Below are 15918 nucleotides of genomic sequence, written 5' to 3'. Positions count from 1 at the left end.
AGTGCATAGCTATATTTAGTGCTGGGTTCATTGATACGTAAAAGACAAAATAAAAAAAAATAAAAAAAATAAAATAAAATAAAAAAAACACGTGAAACACATTAGATTCTCATTTCTATTAATACAAATAACTTGTACTGAAACATACTTCAGAGACCTACTTTAATTTGTATTTGTATAGCATATTGCATTTGAAAAAGAAATGCTAAGTACATATTGAATTTTTAATTTTGACACTTGCTAAGAAGTTGATGAAGTGTGAAATGTATATTTTCTTTTACTAATAAGATTTTAGATTTTTTACTCATTTTAGACCCTGACCAGGAAATTTGATTATGTTATTTAAAACCTAAACAAATTCCATACCCTTTGTATCCAACTTACTTTCTTATCCCATATCCACTCTTTGCTAGTTTCTATTTGGTTGGTGGAGTACTCTCAGTACAGCCATGAAATTTATATAAAAAAACATATAACTGTATAAGTGTATTAGTCACAGCAATGATCTTGGAGTTTATACACATGTCACTGTTGTGTCATTCCCACTGGCATTTCAGAGGAGGGGGAAAATAGAAAGTACCAAAGTAATGAAGGACACAAAAAAACAAGCAAATCTAAGCAGAGTTTAAACATCTTCCTTACTTTAAACCAGCAAATAAGAGCTGTAAAATATGTGTTTCTAATAAAGTGACTGGCGACTGATTTGTTTATAAAGTTAATGTTTCATTTGTTTTCTATAACAGCCAGTTTATGCCTTGGTGGTCATGACATTTTTGCAACAATCAAAGAGAATAGTCCCATGGGGGAGTTCATTGCAAACATCACCATTGTTGGAGAACCAGGGGCCAATAGCATTCGTCTGTGCCTCACTGGAGAGAACGCTGGTTGGTTTTACCTTGAGGGTCGAACAATCAGATTAAACTCCTCATTTTCAAGGGGCTTGGACAGAGAGGTAAGCAGATTAACTGGAGTGTGGATCACAGTATGGGCAACAGTACGCATTTAAGAGGACTGACTGCCATTGTTCCTGAGTGTTGTATGAACACTTTCCCTAGGGCAGGGGTCGGCAACCCGCGGCTCTTTGATCCCTCTGATGCGGCTCAGCTTTTGAAAATAATTAATGAGTATTTAATTGAAATGTATTTTATTTTAGTTCGTTCATTGTCAAAATGTAATTCTATGAGGATTATGGCGATCTTGTAACATCTAAAATATTTTAATATTTAAAATGTTTTGTCGCTCTTAATACACATCACAATTTCCAATGTGCGACACCGGCCAGTGTGCGTTTTCTTGAACTTTTTGACAGCTGACTGCACGGCGCCAGGAAAAGGATGCATTTTTGTTTGCTGCCAGTGGATAATTTAAGTTCGGCGTTTTTTTTCTAATTACTACAAGGACTCAAATAGACATTGAGTATTTTACTTAACCGTCAACCCAACGTCTTTTTTCGGAGTTAAAAATGTTTTTTTGCATGCAGAAATGTTATTTCATTTTTCTGCAGTCGTTCATTAATTTCATAAATGTAACACGGTATAGTTTGTTTATACGTAGCACAAAGGCAAAAAACCTGTTATACGCAGTGTTATTTCATGTAAAATTTCAAAAGGGTTTTGTGGCTCCCAGTGTTTTCTTTACTGTGTGAAACGGGGTCCAAACGGCTCTTTGAGTGGTAAAGGTTGCTGACCCCTGCCCTAGGGCTTTCTAAAATGGAAAGTTTGGTTTAACAATGTGCACTCTGCAGCAAGTTCACCTTTCTGATGTGAGAATTGTGATGTATTCTTAAAACCGTAGACCTATATCTGTTAAGGTTACTGTAATAGGGAGCGAATCAAAACTATTTTTGGCTGATATTTTATATATGGGGGCTTAAATCTTTGTTTTATCCACAAAGCCATTTAAAGGACTTAATAGACATTTTTAATTTTGTGGTCTTTCAACAGGTGCAGGGCTCAATTCTGATGGCCTCTTTAACATGCTACGAAGAGAACACAAAACAGGTATAATTTAATGGGATAAAATCTTTTTGGGGGTGGCAGGGTGGCACAGCTAGTGTTGCAGGGACCTGGAGGTTGTGGGTTCGAGTCCCACTCCGAGTGACTGCCTGTGAGGAGTTTGGTGTGTTCTCCCCGTATCCGTGTGGGTTTCCTCCGGGTGCTCCGATTTCCTCCCGCAGTCCAAGAACACATGCTGGTAGGTTAATTGGTGACTCAAAAGTGTCCCTAGGTGTGAGTGTGTGTCGCCCTGTGAAGTGCCCCCTCCAGGGTGTATTCCTGCCTTGCGCCCAGTGATTCCGGGTAGGCTCCGGCCCGTGACCCTGAATTGGATATCCGCTTTCAGACAATGAATGAATGAATGAAGAATCTTTTGGACTCAGTCCATACATTCAGAAATATATAGGCCTATGATTGTCCAAACAACAAAGACAAAATATGTATGTATACATGGTGTCTCTACTTTTTTCAGAATGAATTCAGAGTCATGGTGGAGATCTTGGATGAAAATGATAACATGCCATATTTTATTGAAAGGTCTATTCAACCACGTTATATTAGTGAGGTAAGTTACAAGAGGCTGCCTCAATTCTAACACTATTTTCCTAGGTCCCTTGCTTGGTCCCTGAGAATTTAAGTGTGCATAAACTGTACTATTATTGAACCACTAATTTGTACTAAATCATTACTAATTTCATCATCTTTGACACTTAATTCCATTTAACTTAAAATTATAACATTTAAATTATATAGTTATATTTAATATATATACGAATGTACAAGTCATTTTTTATTTCTGCAGTTCTGTAAGTTAAATATATTTATATTCTTAGTGTTATATGAATCAAATTCTTATAATTTAGAAGTGTTGTAATTTGTAATACTATATATGGGTATATTTTGTGCTACTGCATAATTTTTATTAGTAATTATTTTGACATGGTATGATTGTTTGTTTTATTTTATACTTTATTAATAATTTAAGCTAATTTTTATGTGTTTTAGAATTCAGGCAGGCAGCTCAGAAAAATATAGTTCAATTGTATTTGCAATTGTAGTGACAAAAATAACATATGACTAGTACACTCAGTATATATTAAGTGTTTCTTAATATAATTTAAATTACATATTAGTAGTGATTTAGTAGTGGTTCTAAAACAACTTAAGTATACTTATTTTTTTAACAAGGCATGTGAAGCCAACTATGACTTCTTTTCAAAAGGCTGTTAACACAATTCCACTGAACAGCTCAGCATGTTTGGAGGAGTATATTATCTGCACAGATGTGTTGTGTTAGCTGACAAACAACCAAACTGACTAGTGCTGTAGTGAGGGGTGAAGGAGGGCTATCTTACCCACCCAGAGAGATGTAGCCCATCTTAGCTGTATTGGACTGTAGGCCTTAAGTGACTGAGGGTGGAACAGGTGGTCTTCCGATGATCCAGCCAATGCACAAATTCACCTTTTTGACTTTAAGAAAAGTGATTCAGTTTTTAATTCTTTTTTTACAGCTAACCGGAGTGAACACCCCTGTGTTTTCAGTTAAAGCCAAAGATGCAGATGGCGACATTATCACATACATCATTGATCAAACATCTGTAAGTAATGTTTGAAGCTCTGCCCCCAAAGTGTCTTTTAAATGGACACTTGAATGGTTTACCAAAACATACAGATTGGTGTATTTGTCAGTGTTTTTTCAATGTGTGAAATTGATATATTCAGTTAGAAATTAACTTTTTAATGGTACTTAAAATAAAAAAACAAACTTATTTTTATAGTCCAACATTGTTGACAGGTCATAAAAATTTCTTCTTGCTCATGAAGGCTACTCTCATAAACTTTCAAATAGGATACTGTATCTAAACATAGTGTATCTAAATGTCCGACCATGGCAAGATAAGTTTAGGATAAGAATTTGGTCTTATAACTTTCATACATTTTAAACTGGCACAATTTTATTTATTTAATTATAATTTTTATTTTGCGTTTTTGTCAGGTTGCCAGTTATGTTGTTCACTAAAGGAAAAAAAAATAGCCATTAGGTTACCCTCATTTTTCATCAGAGCAAAGGAGTGGATACTCTTCTATTATATACAATTTCTGTACACTGAAGTGTTTCCAGCTAAAGCCAGATCAGAAACATGTTTTTATTTGTATTTTTTTGTCTCTCTTAGCCTGATGCCAGCTATTTCAGAATTGACCTTCCCAACAGTGGAGTTATCACCCTGAACAAACCACTAGACTTTGAAACTAAAACCCAGCTCCTGGTGGTTATATATGCTGTGGTAAGCTATTTATATTACTTTCCATTTTCAGCAAGTAATAAGAAATAAGAAAATGTTACAAACACTTATTAACCATAACATTACACTCACTTTCCATTTCCTTAGCAGCTAGGACCACCACAAAGCAGGTATGATTTGTTTGGTGGATAATTCTCAGGGCTGCAGTGTTACTTGTGTTGTAACACCATTGTGATGGATGTGGTGTGTTAGTGTGTATGGCTCTAGAGGCAACAGTGATCTTGGAGTTTATAAACCTCTCATTGCCACAGCTGGACTGAGAGTAGTCCACCAAACAAAACTATCAAGTTGACAGCATCCTGTGTCCATTGATGAAGGCCTAGAGGAGGATCAACACAAACCATGCAGCGACAGATGAGCTACTGTCTCTGACTTTACATTTACAAGGTGGACTGATGAGGGAGGCGTGTATAAAAGAGTGGATAGGGAGTGGACACTTCAGCAGCACTGCTGTATCTGATCCACTCATACCAGCACAATACCCATTAACCCAGCACCACATCAGTGTCAGTGCAGTGCTGAGAACGATTCACCACACAAGTCATACCTGCTCTGTGCGAGTCCTATTATTATTTTATTTACTTAACCTTTAATTTAACCAGGCAAGTCATTAAGAACAAGATCTTATTTACAATGGCAGTCTAGCAAGAAGCAGGAGCTACTTGAATACACATCCATATACATATATGCATGTATATTTACATACACATACATATAGACAATATAAAATGATAAAACAATCTTTCAGTTAGTCCAAACCAGTGAAGAACAGAAAGGGGCAAACTAAGTATGCAGAGCAATTTACAGACTACAGTCTTAATTGTAGAAATAAAAAGTGCTCCTGTCTGGTTGGTGGAGCTCAGAGAATGGACAGTTAGTGAAGAACCAAGGAGGTGGTCATAATGTTATGGATGATGGGTGTATATCTCAGTGGAACTTGACAGATTATGACACAAATCAACACAATTAACATATCTTTCTGCTTTTGGATTTTAATGTAAAGGAAATGAACACTTTTGAGAAGTACAACACTACAGCAACAGTAAGAGTGAACGTGCTGGATGGGGATGACCAATATCCTCAGTTTCTGCCTTGTTCTCCAGTTTCAGAGCATGCCATATGCACCAACCCAGTATACACAGCTAACGTCTCAGAAGATTGGGAGGTAGTGTATATTTACTTATGAAATCTGTGTTACAATTTCTCTCATGCCATGTGATGCTGCCTTGATATCACATGCACTACACAGCTAAAAGTATGTTGATGAATGGACACAATATTTTTATTGCTTACTGAACGTCTAATTCCAAAACTGGTCCTCCTCTGCTGCTATAACAGCCTCCACAATTCTGGAAATGCTTTCAACCAGATGCTAGAAGTTGGCTGCAGTGACATGCATTAATTCAGACACTAACAGCTAATAACATAAATTGGGTATATGGTGATGAGGCCTGTCTCACATTTGTGTTCCAATTGCTCTTAAAGGTTTTGGATGAGTTTGAGAAAAGGGCTCCAGTGAAAGTCAATGTGCTTAAAACCAACAGTGCATCTTACACCACTAAATGGTAATCTTAGACTTGTGTGTGGGTACCCAGTTGCCAAGGTCATCATGGAGTAAAGCTCCCACTAGAACTACTGTATTGATGTTGCCTCCAGATGAGTGCTGAAAAAAGTGATTGTTTGGACAGACGGCATCCCTAACAGTATGTTAAAAATCCTTGTCTGAGCCTCTTTATTGCAACCCATTTTCAGAAGTTTCTTTTCATTTCAGGATTGAACCCCAAATTCCTAGCTTCTCTTAAACCAATCTTACTGGTGTCATGGCAGTTGAAATGAAATTCTGGGAAGGAATTTTAATTTCTGAACATGGATTTGGTACCTCTGTCCACTATATAGCCAGTGTTGGCGGCTCTGTGGCTATATGCTTTATTTTATGCTACCATTTCTAAAACCACAAACTACACAGGGGTAACCACTTACATTTGACCATGTAGCCTGGGGGTGTTCATTATAGCTAAGTCTGTAGTATTAAATACAGCTGAATTGGTACAGCCATAACCTTAAGGTCAGAGAGGTGAGCTTGAGACTATGGGTCTCAGGTTCTAATACCAAGAGGAAAAATTCACAGTAGTGCCCTTGGGCAAGGCACCTAATCACCAAACTGGTCCACTACCACAGATGGTTTAAATGCAGACAATCAGTTTCAACATGGTGATTACTTCTATCTGAAAAACACTAAAGTATACTTGTACCATTTGGTTTTTGTTTTTCAGAATTCTATATTGCATTTTTCCCCTGGTCCCATTCATGCTGAAGATGGAGACAGAGACATAAAAACACCATTGATCTACACAATCCTGTCAGGTATCTGAAACTTTAAGCTGTACTATGCATGGCTGTTAATTATTACATATAATTGTGCCTTTCCATCACAGAAGGAAGGAATATGCAAATGAGGCTTCTAGTGAATAATAATGACTTTTATCCTGCCTCTTGACTAGACATAGGTATGTGATATTAATTTGATTAGTTAATTTGATTAACACTGATGATAAATGACTGCAGGTGAAGACAATGGGAGGTTTACCATAAACCATGATACGGGTGAAATTACCCTGAGACGGCGGATAGAAAGCAGATTGATGACTCCTTCTTTCAGACTTCTCATAATGGTATGGACAGAATAAATAGAAATATCTTCAACATGCATTGTACAATGACACCTGTTAAATTAAATAGGACTCTAATGATGGAAGACTCAAGCATATTAGTTACAACCTATAAATTATTTGAAATAACAATCCACTACAACTAACAAAGCACAGCCAAACATGAAGTTGGTTCTTGCCTCTTGTTATGCCACTTCTGTCAGCTTAATTAGATTTGGGATATAGCAGTTGCATGGCTATGACACAATCATATATAAACCAACTAAAGACATATAAATACAGCATTTTCCAAGTCTGTGATGATTTTGAAAATGTTTTTTTCGACTTGATATTAATACAGATATTAAATTGTAGAAAAGTATTTTGAAAAGCACTGCATTAATATTTTAAATGTATGCTTAGTTCATAATGTCTAATTTCACAGGCTGCCCAAGTGAATGATCCAAAGAAATACACAGTGGCCACAGCATTTGTCCATGTGGTGGCAGAGAACCGTTTTCCTCCATACTTCAACAAGACCACCTACAAAGGCTTTATCATTGAGAATTCAAGCCCTGCAACCTTGGTCTCTACTTATGGAAACAAGATCCTCATCATTCAGGCCACAGACAGAGACTTCAGAGATGTACGATGAATAAACATACATGCATTAAAAAAGAAAATTAAATTACACATACATGCATTAAAAAAATTGCAAAAAAAAAAGATCATTTGCCTCACAGATATTCCAAAGCCAGATCTATGTAGTCGATATGTTTTTTCCCAGTATGAGCCATATTATAATCTTCTGCAGGGAATCAACCCCAAAATGGCCTATGCCCTTCACCCTGTGGCCTCCAGTGCTAAGCTGTACCACATCACAGAAGATGGCATCCTGATTGCAAAGGCTACTCAGCTCAGTGCCTTTGACCGCCACATCCTTGAGGTGTGTATACATTTCAAGCAAAGGGGAGAATGACCTTGTAGCAGTTTCATGGGACTAGTTTGTAGATTGCATCTTGAAAATAAGTAAAAAGCATCTCAGTCTGTTTAAAATGAAATCTATACCTGCATTTAAAAAAATCTCGACACTCATGCCACATGAAACAGACATGTGTATATAGGGACTTAGTAAACTCTATCTCCATTTCTAGCAGTATTCTTAAATACTTACACTAATATTATGCTCCTTAGATACCTAAACTCTTTACATTCTTTGGAACAATATGGAGGTGCTTCATGTACCACCAGTGTGCAGTCAGTGCGCAGCAGTGCTTTTAAGTAATTTTAAGGCACCTGAGATAATGAGATTTAAAAAGCTATTAAGCTTTCTGTCTTGATCTTGTGCTTTGACCATGTGCTCACTCTGTATTTGTTTGTCTAAGCATGTGCTTGTCACAGCCCCTTCTGTGTCATGTGACTGTGGTTCACAGGTGTTCCTCCTTGCCCTGTATGTAAAAAAACCTGTTCCTTTGTCTTGTTGGCCATTTTACATGCTTGTCTTTATCTTGGTGTGTCTAGGTTAGTGTAGTTCATTCATTGTCTTTTCTCTGCCTAAGTCCTGGGTTTCTAGGTTGTGCTCTGTCTCTGTTTATTGCTAAGTTCTTTATTATCTCTGTTTGGTATCAGTTTAGTCTTTTAACAGCATTTAACAACTCTTTGTTTTTCACACTACCTCACAACACATCTTCTTCTTTTTAAAAATATATGTATTTTTTACTGTATATATTTTTGTATTTATTGTAATTATATATCATTTTAAAAATATCAGCTCACATTTTGGCTCTCAGCTCACAATGTGACAAGCAACTCCAGTTGCTTGTCACATTGTGGTAAAATATCAGGGTTAAATAAGCAATAGAAATTGCCAAAATTACTTGAAACCTTAATGTTTTAAAACCAAAAAAATGTATGAAATTTTAAATATATTGTAAAAATATGATATACTCACTGCTACAGTGGCCACTGTACATTTTATTTTATTTTTGCAGGTGGTAGCAACAGACCAAGAGACAGGTGAAGTTGCCAATGCCACAGTAGACATAGAGGTCCTACAGAGAGGACAAGCAGGTAAACTGTGAGCAAGAATTTTATGTTAAATCTCATGATACCCCAATCAGCCATAATAATAAAGTTACATCATTATATCTACACGTTCATTTTGTCAGTTCCACTGACTGTATAGGTGCACTTACAAATACAGTTCAGCCATTGCTATGCATATTGTTTCTGTCCCCTTTAAGCAATAATGGTGCTTTCAGAGATGTGCAAATCAAACCTGCCATGTGCATTAATACACTCCCATACTATCACAGAGGCTGACATTTGAACTGTGCACTTACAACAAGCCAGATGGTAAATCACCTCTTGGGCCCAGAGGATGCATTGTCCATGATTTCTTCTGTTTTTCCGTTGCATACAGAGATTCTCTGAATGTTTTAATAATGTTACGTTCTATAGATCATGAAATACCAAAGTTGTTAGCTATTTGATCATTTGTTATTCTTGCATTCTTTGTCCACACAGTCGTTCACAGTAAGTAGTGAACCCCTCCCATCTTTCAAGGACTCCCTTGGAACTTAGCACTGAATTCAAAATGAGCAGAAATTTTTCAGGAAACAAATTTCAATGTTCTATATGTTGTCTTTTACCATTTCCATTCAAAAACCGGGTTTAAATAATTTGCCCATCATTGCATTCCTTTCTTACTTACATTTTTCTCAAGGGCCCAAACACTGATAAAATGGGCCAAGACTATAGAAACAAGGCGATGGATTTAATATAATGGTTGATATATGTATATATGCCAAATATGTTGAAACAATGATGAAACAAAGCTGTGTCTTCAGAAGCAGCAACATTATCCTTCATTTAGGTAAAACAAAATACTAAGATTTTTGCTTCCAACAAATTAAACAAAATTAAATCTACAATAACAAAAAAGGTAGTTATATTGCACCTTTTATTTTTCCAAAGACATTTCTATAAGTCAGAGCACATAAACATGTGGTTTTATGTCTATCTGTAATGGTTTATGGCACAGTAGCCTCAGCCACAGGTGCTCCTCCTACAGGTAGACAGAAAGTCTGAAAACTTCAGTGCGTTACGCTGGCCTCACTCAGTATTCTGCCAGCTGCATTCTGATTGGTACTCTGCCTCGTCATGTTAAAATAGGAGACTTGTGATTGGTCTTTTTGCGTGTCAGTCAAATTTTGTTTCCTGCAGCAATAGGCGGTTCTTGTCCTTGTTAAGTAATGAAAGGTACACATGCCACAGAACTGCAATTAAACAGAAGCCTAAACTTGTTTCATTATGAAAGTAAATAATTTATTGATACATTCATCATTATATTAATCTGCAGAAAAATTATTAGAACTTTTGGTGTTTTTTCAAGTAGCTTCAAGAGGAGCCAAATGAGGAGCCTTCTTATCCTACAGTCTTGAAGAAGCACCAGAAAATGTTAGCATTTATTCCAGCCATAAAGGGGCACTTGTAAAAAGAATTCTCACTGTCTGCACTTTCTCTACTTTGAAATGCTCCTACAGTTCCGAGAAGCCCCTTTGGAGAAGAGAGGCTATTTGGGGATGTGAATGTGGGCATAGCTGGAGGTCTGGCCTCTGTACTACTGCTGTTGGCAGTAGCAGCACTATGTCTGCTGCTTCGTTTACTCAGAAGGTGGAGACACAGACGAGACCCTGAAGACAGAGGCTCTGTGGCACTGGGCAAGAACCCCAATGTGGTAAGAAATGCATTGGAAGATTTTAGTTTGTAGTTGTTCTCTTAGGGAATGAATAGTTCCATCAGTGGTTCTCTCGGCTGAGGCAGGTCTTAAACCAAGAACTTGAGGGTTACTGAGTAATCACTATTAATTATTCAAATACTACAACTAATGTACATGTTATGTAGGTTTGAGAGTGTCGAAGTAAAAATTAAAACATGAACAAAGCATCAAATATCAGTTGCCTTAGGAATGACAATGGAACTGCAGATTGACGCACGAGCAGGAAATCTGCAAACGCACTTCAACTTACTCTGCCCGTATCAGTGACACTTTCACATTTATATAAAAATAGCACAAAAATTTGTGTTTGGTAGATTATTTCTTTGTTGTAACAGTGCTTCTTGGCAATAAATATTTTACCATTGAAAAGCCTGTTAATTTTCTCTTTTAAATTGTGCCACATTTGTAAGGAACATGCATTTGTGGGATAAGCAGTAGAGCTGAGTATGTGGGTTGCACCCATGAAAAATTTAACAATCTACCAAACACAAATTTCCTTATTTTTGTGTTATGTTTAGTTTCTCAGAGTCGTTTGTTTTCCTAGTCATATGTGTAGTTTGTGAGGTCTGTCTTCTCCACCAAATTGATCATTCATCAATCACGTAAGGTTACTTTAGATCCCATACAGAAGTCATACATTTCAAAGGGTTGTAAACACGCATTGTCTCTGGAACCCCTACAGTTATATTATACATTTCAAAAAATTGTAAACACCCAGTGTCTTCGGAACCCCTGTAGCTATACCAAAATGATCACAGACCAAAGTACAGCTGTTTCTTGTAAATCATTGTAAACACTTAAAACACATACAAATATTTTAAACACATTAACATAAAAGTATTTCCTTGGAGGAATGGAAAGTAACAAAACATAGAAAAACAAACAGAAAAAACTTACTGATGTGTAATTTCCACCACAAGAGTGACAGACATACAGCAAAAATAAATTCATATAAAAATAACATTCCATGTACTCATACAATAATACGAGTATCAATTTAATTGAATTCACAATATTTTATTAGTATGTCATGAAATTTTGATAGATAACAAAGTAACTGAATGAAGAGAAATTATAATAATCATGCTGTTGCACACTTTAGTAACAGAAGATTAATGAAGTAAAATGCATATATGCAAGGCTTTTTCTCCATACACTAGTTACTTATGGATTAGGTGGAATAAAATATAAGAATAAATACTGAACGGCACAAGGATGATACATTCACACTTTTGAATGAACACACATGCACATTTGAATCAGGACCATCTTCCTCAAATGGCAATCAAACTCATTAAAACAAGAGCAAAGAGAAACTAGGCAAGCCTAGTTTTGGCAGACCACCATTAGCCATATAGCCATTGTCACAGAGGTGTTTCTGGCATTTCTTCTTTCTTTCTTTCTCTGTCTTTTATGTTGAAAATATGGAGGGCAGGACTAATAAATGCAGAAATGGGAAAAGGAGTAAACATTTTTTGTTCACAATATATAACACTGGCATCCGTGTTTTTCTTGTTAATTTTATTTTAAAAATAAATACTAGATGATCTACCACCAAAGAACAAAAGAATTACAATGACTAACTTATTCAGTGTAACAGGTTAAAACAAGTTTAATGTGGCTGTGCACAGCTATATGGATTTTCATAAACACACTAACGACACAAAATGTCTCCACACTACTTCCATTTACAGTATTTCAGGCAAATACACCCACTCGTGAAATAAGACAAATTCAGCAGTCCTCCTCTCTCTGTGAGATATAATACGTGTGTAAATGTTGCCAAGTTCATAGCTGTCCTGATGAGCTTGTGAACTAACTAACGCAGAGGCGCTGGCCAACATGCATGGTACAAACATAGCCCCAGAAACACACACAAACGGAGCATGTTCCTGTCTTACTTCCTATTATTCAGCCATGGTTAATGCTGAAGAACCTACTGCTCTTTGGTTCCAGTTGGGAACAAATCTTTCTAGTTTGCGAACCAATTATGTTGGTGGAAATGCATCAAACGGTTTCAAATTTAGTTCACGAACTGGAATGTGAAATATGGCTGAACTAACAACAGACGGTGTAGTAGCACCACCTTAGGTTCTCTCTGTGAAATATGGCTGAACTAACAGTTCAGTCAGTCAGTCAATAAGCGAAAATGCCTCTTCTATGGCGGCCCGGTAGGCGGTCTGGCAAAAACACACACCATCAAACAAATCATATCATAATAATGATGATACATGGTAATATGCACATTGTCAGTGAGTACTGTTACTCAGCCAGACAGCCCTCTGTCCTTGTCACCATTTCCTGATCCATCCCTTATTAATGCATCTCATGTAGAACTTAGTGTTTCCAGCAGGTATGTGTTTGAAAAAAGCTTACTGGTTATGTATACTGGCATGACACTGTGATTTTTGAATATGAGTGATGTTGATGTGTGACTTGTCCACTTTATAGAGACCAGCTTTAACAAGGATCTCAAACTAACAACTTTCACCACTGAGTACATTGTTTTATAAATTATTCATATCCTGGCTAAAACTGGTCAGAAAGTAGTTAAGAGAGCACTTTATTAAATGCCATGACTCTATTAAGGACAATAAGTTCTATATTGGTCCATTTAAAAATTAGAGTGATATTTGTTTCGATAAAGAATATGTTGTATCTTTTATGAAAATTGTTCTATGTAGAACACAAAACCTTCTACATTTTTAAAAATGTGCAACACATTCTTTATCATTTGTCTATGGCTATTTGTCTATGCAAATTGTTTTATTTAGAAATTTTGGTTCTAAATAGAACTGTTGCCTTTAATAATTAAACACTGGAGAAACCTGTTGTATGAGTGTATGTGTTATGGTTTCCACCTTGGTGTCCCTTTCGGTCTTTGTGTGTCACTGTTTAGACGTGTTTAGATGTGTATTGTAAAACCCTGTTTGTAGTTGAACTGTTAACCTAAAAGCAATATATTAAAGGGGCCATATATTATATTTTGTCCTCTGTTCTTATTATTTTCCTGAAGTCCTCATGATGTGTTTGTTTATATATCAAAATGTAATGATTTATTTTTTTACATTACCTTTCTTAAACTGTTAGAATTAACCAGAGGCTATTTTTGTAACTGTGAATTTAAAACTCATCTTTGTTAGATTTCAGTTCAGATTTACCCTGTATAATGCTTCAAGCATAATCCAGTCTAAAGCACTGAATATATGTAATGTCCTTCGCAAAACCTATTAATTCACAATGGCTTGTTATTGTTGCTTAGATAAGGTATAAAGGTGAATTTGAACTGGGATGTGAATGACATTTCTAAATTGACCTGATGTCAAATTTGCTGAATGCCATAAAAGAAAATGTCTGTTTTGAAAGCTGCATTGGACTTAGGTTCAGCACCGGATAAACCAAGTGCAATAAGCGTAGTCCGTTACAACATTGTTGGAGGAGACGCTAAATGCCCTCTCTCCATGATCAACAGGTCATGTCAGGACGGCCCACGTCATTTTTAGAGGAAGCTGCCTACCACAATGAGGCATTTATGGACCATGAATCCAGCTCTGGAGAATTGACAGGAAAACCAGGGTCATACATAAAAAGGAATGAAATGCCCCCACTGCCTGGTCAGGCTTATAGCAGAGGAGAAGCATATAGATCCATGCCCCTCTCCGATATGTTGCCCATTCTTGTGCCTCCAAAGCCACTGCCTAAAATCAGTTCTGTCACATCCAATGGAAAAACACCAGAGAAGTATGCCTCCTTCACAGTTGAGAAGGTAAAGAATGGGAAAGTGAATATATTGGGAGAGAAAAAAGAAGTGGTGACCAGAGTAGAGGATTTGTTACCCACTTCACAGCAGGCTAGTTTTATCACTGCATTAGATGCACCAAGTGAAGGAAGCACTCAAGAGGAGAGGAATGCAGGAGATGGCTGTGAACCAAATATCCAAAGTGGACCAAGAGAGAAAAGCACACAAGCACTGACTGAGAGATCAGGCCACTCTGTTGAGAAATGCATGGATGATCTGTTGCCTACTTCACAGACGACAACTTTATTCACCCCAGCGGAGACTACTCAGGACAAACAAGACACACATGAAGTAGGTGCCAGCTCTATAGCAAAAATCTTAACACTAAAAACAATAAGGTGCCATTGTGATATTGATAACGCCAGCGAAGAAAACCTATACAAGTCTATGGACTCTGAAGGTGATAATGTGGACACCACAACGGATGAAAAACAGTTTCACAAGGCATACAACATGGAGAACAGTTTGTTTAGGAGAGCAAAACATTTGCAGAAAAATGATCAGTCAGAACATGATCAAGAAACCATGAAAACAAATGACATTCCAAAAAACAGACTGATTCACAGTTCTTCAGTTAATGGACTTCTATACTTTGTAGAGGATTCACCTGAGTTTTAGTTGTGTTTTTAATTTATTTATTTATTTATTTGTTTGTTGGGTGTTTCATCAGAAGTGTCAGAAAAGCAGTAATTAATTATAAAACACACAAAAAAAAAATATCAGAAGAAATCATCTTTTTGTAAACTGCAAGTTACTGAATACTTTTTTTTTCAGGAAGGAAACTTCAGAGACTTATTGACCTTCAAGAGAAGATTTTTAAATGATTTTAGTAACTTTTTTCCTGTTTATACATTTTTCATGTATTGTAAACACTATTCTTATTGCATTGTTAAAGGTTTATTGGAAACAGTATGGTCCCAGTTGTGAAATGCCCAGAGGAGAATATCAACATACTTTGGGTGGTATAGCAGTAACATGTGGATGCTATTTCAAAATGAGGGCGGTATTTCAACATTACGTGTCTGGTGTGTCATATTCTTATTTTGTGCCTGTTTGGTTAGTACATGGCAAAGTCATGTGCATTTAAGAGAGCCACATGTAGGGGGCACAGTGGGAGCTCACTATCTGGTAATGTGTAAAAACTAAAAAATAACAAACCCAGGAGCCCAATATAGTTATGAGTTTAGCACAAATTTCAGGTAATATCCAGTTGAAGCAAAGCTCAGAACAGACAAAAACACTCAGAATACCGTTTAGTTGACTTTGTGCTCACTGATTTATCTTTTCTAAAGGTGTGATAGTTAGCTGGAACATGGTCTGTGCTTTGGTGTTTAGCTTATATATATATATATATATATATATATATATATATATATATATATAAAATGTGTGT

General features: G+C 36.5%; 1 protein-coding gene across 1 annotated transcript; it reads left to right on the top strand.

Annotated features, from left to right (window-relative positions):
- Nucleotides 1-799: 799 nt before the first annotated feature.
- cdhr5-rs (cadherin-related family member 5, related sequence) lies at nt 800-15274 on the top strand. The gene is made up of 13 exons (XM_066668845.1): nt 800-952; nt 1944-2000; nt 2467-2559; nt 3506-3592; nt 4169-4279; nt 5301-5462; nt 6571-6661; nt 6863-6969; nt 7391-7591; nt 7760-7891; nt 8937-9015; nt 10491-10684; nt 14199-15274. Exons 1-13 carry the CDS (start codon nt 800-802, stop codon nt 15141-15143), a joined length of 2412 nt encoding a protein of 803 aa, XP_066524942.1. The 3' UTR covers nt 15144-15274.
- Nucleotides 15275-15918: the final 644 nt, after the last annotated feature.

The sequence above is a fragment of the Hoplias malabaricus genome, chromosome 4 (assembly GCF_029633855.1).
Source record: "Hoplias malabaricus isolate fHopMal1 chromosome 4, fHopMal1.hap1, whole genome shotgun sequence".
Classification (NCBI taxonomy): Eukaryota; Metazoa; Chordata; class Actinopteri; order Characiformes; family Erythrinidae; genus Hoplias; species Hoplias malabaricus.
The sequence above is the reverse complement of the archived record's forward strand: the minus strand, read 5'-3'. Positions and strand labels throughout refer to the sequence as shown.

What these genes read in the sequence shown, in the direction of transcription:
- cdhr5-rs (XM_066668845.1), top strand. Translation starts at nt 800, where the DNA reads ATGGGGGAGTTCATTGCAAACATCACCATTGTTGGAGAACCAGGGGCC. An exon ending in AACCACGTTATATTAGTGAG is followed by an intron (nt 2,560 to 3,505) that starts GTAAGTTACAAG and finishes CTTTTTTTACAG; the next exon opens with CTAACCGGAGTGAACACCCC. An exon ending in ACATCATTGATCAAACATCT is followed by an intron (nt 3,593 to 4,168) that starts GTAAGTAATGTT and finishes TGTCTCTCTTAG; the next exon opens with CCTGATGCCAGCTATTTCAG.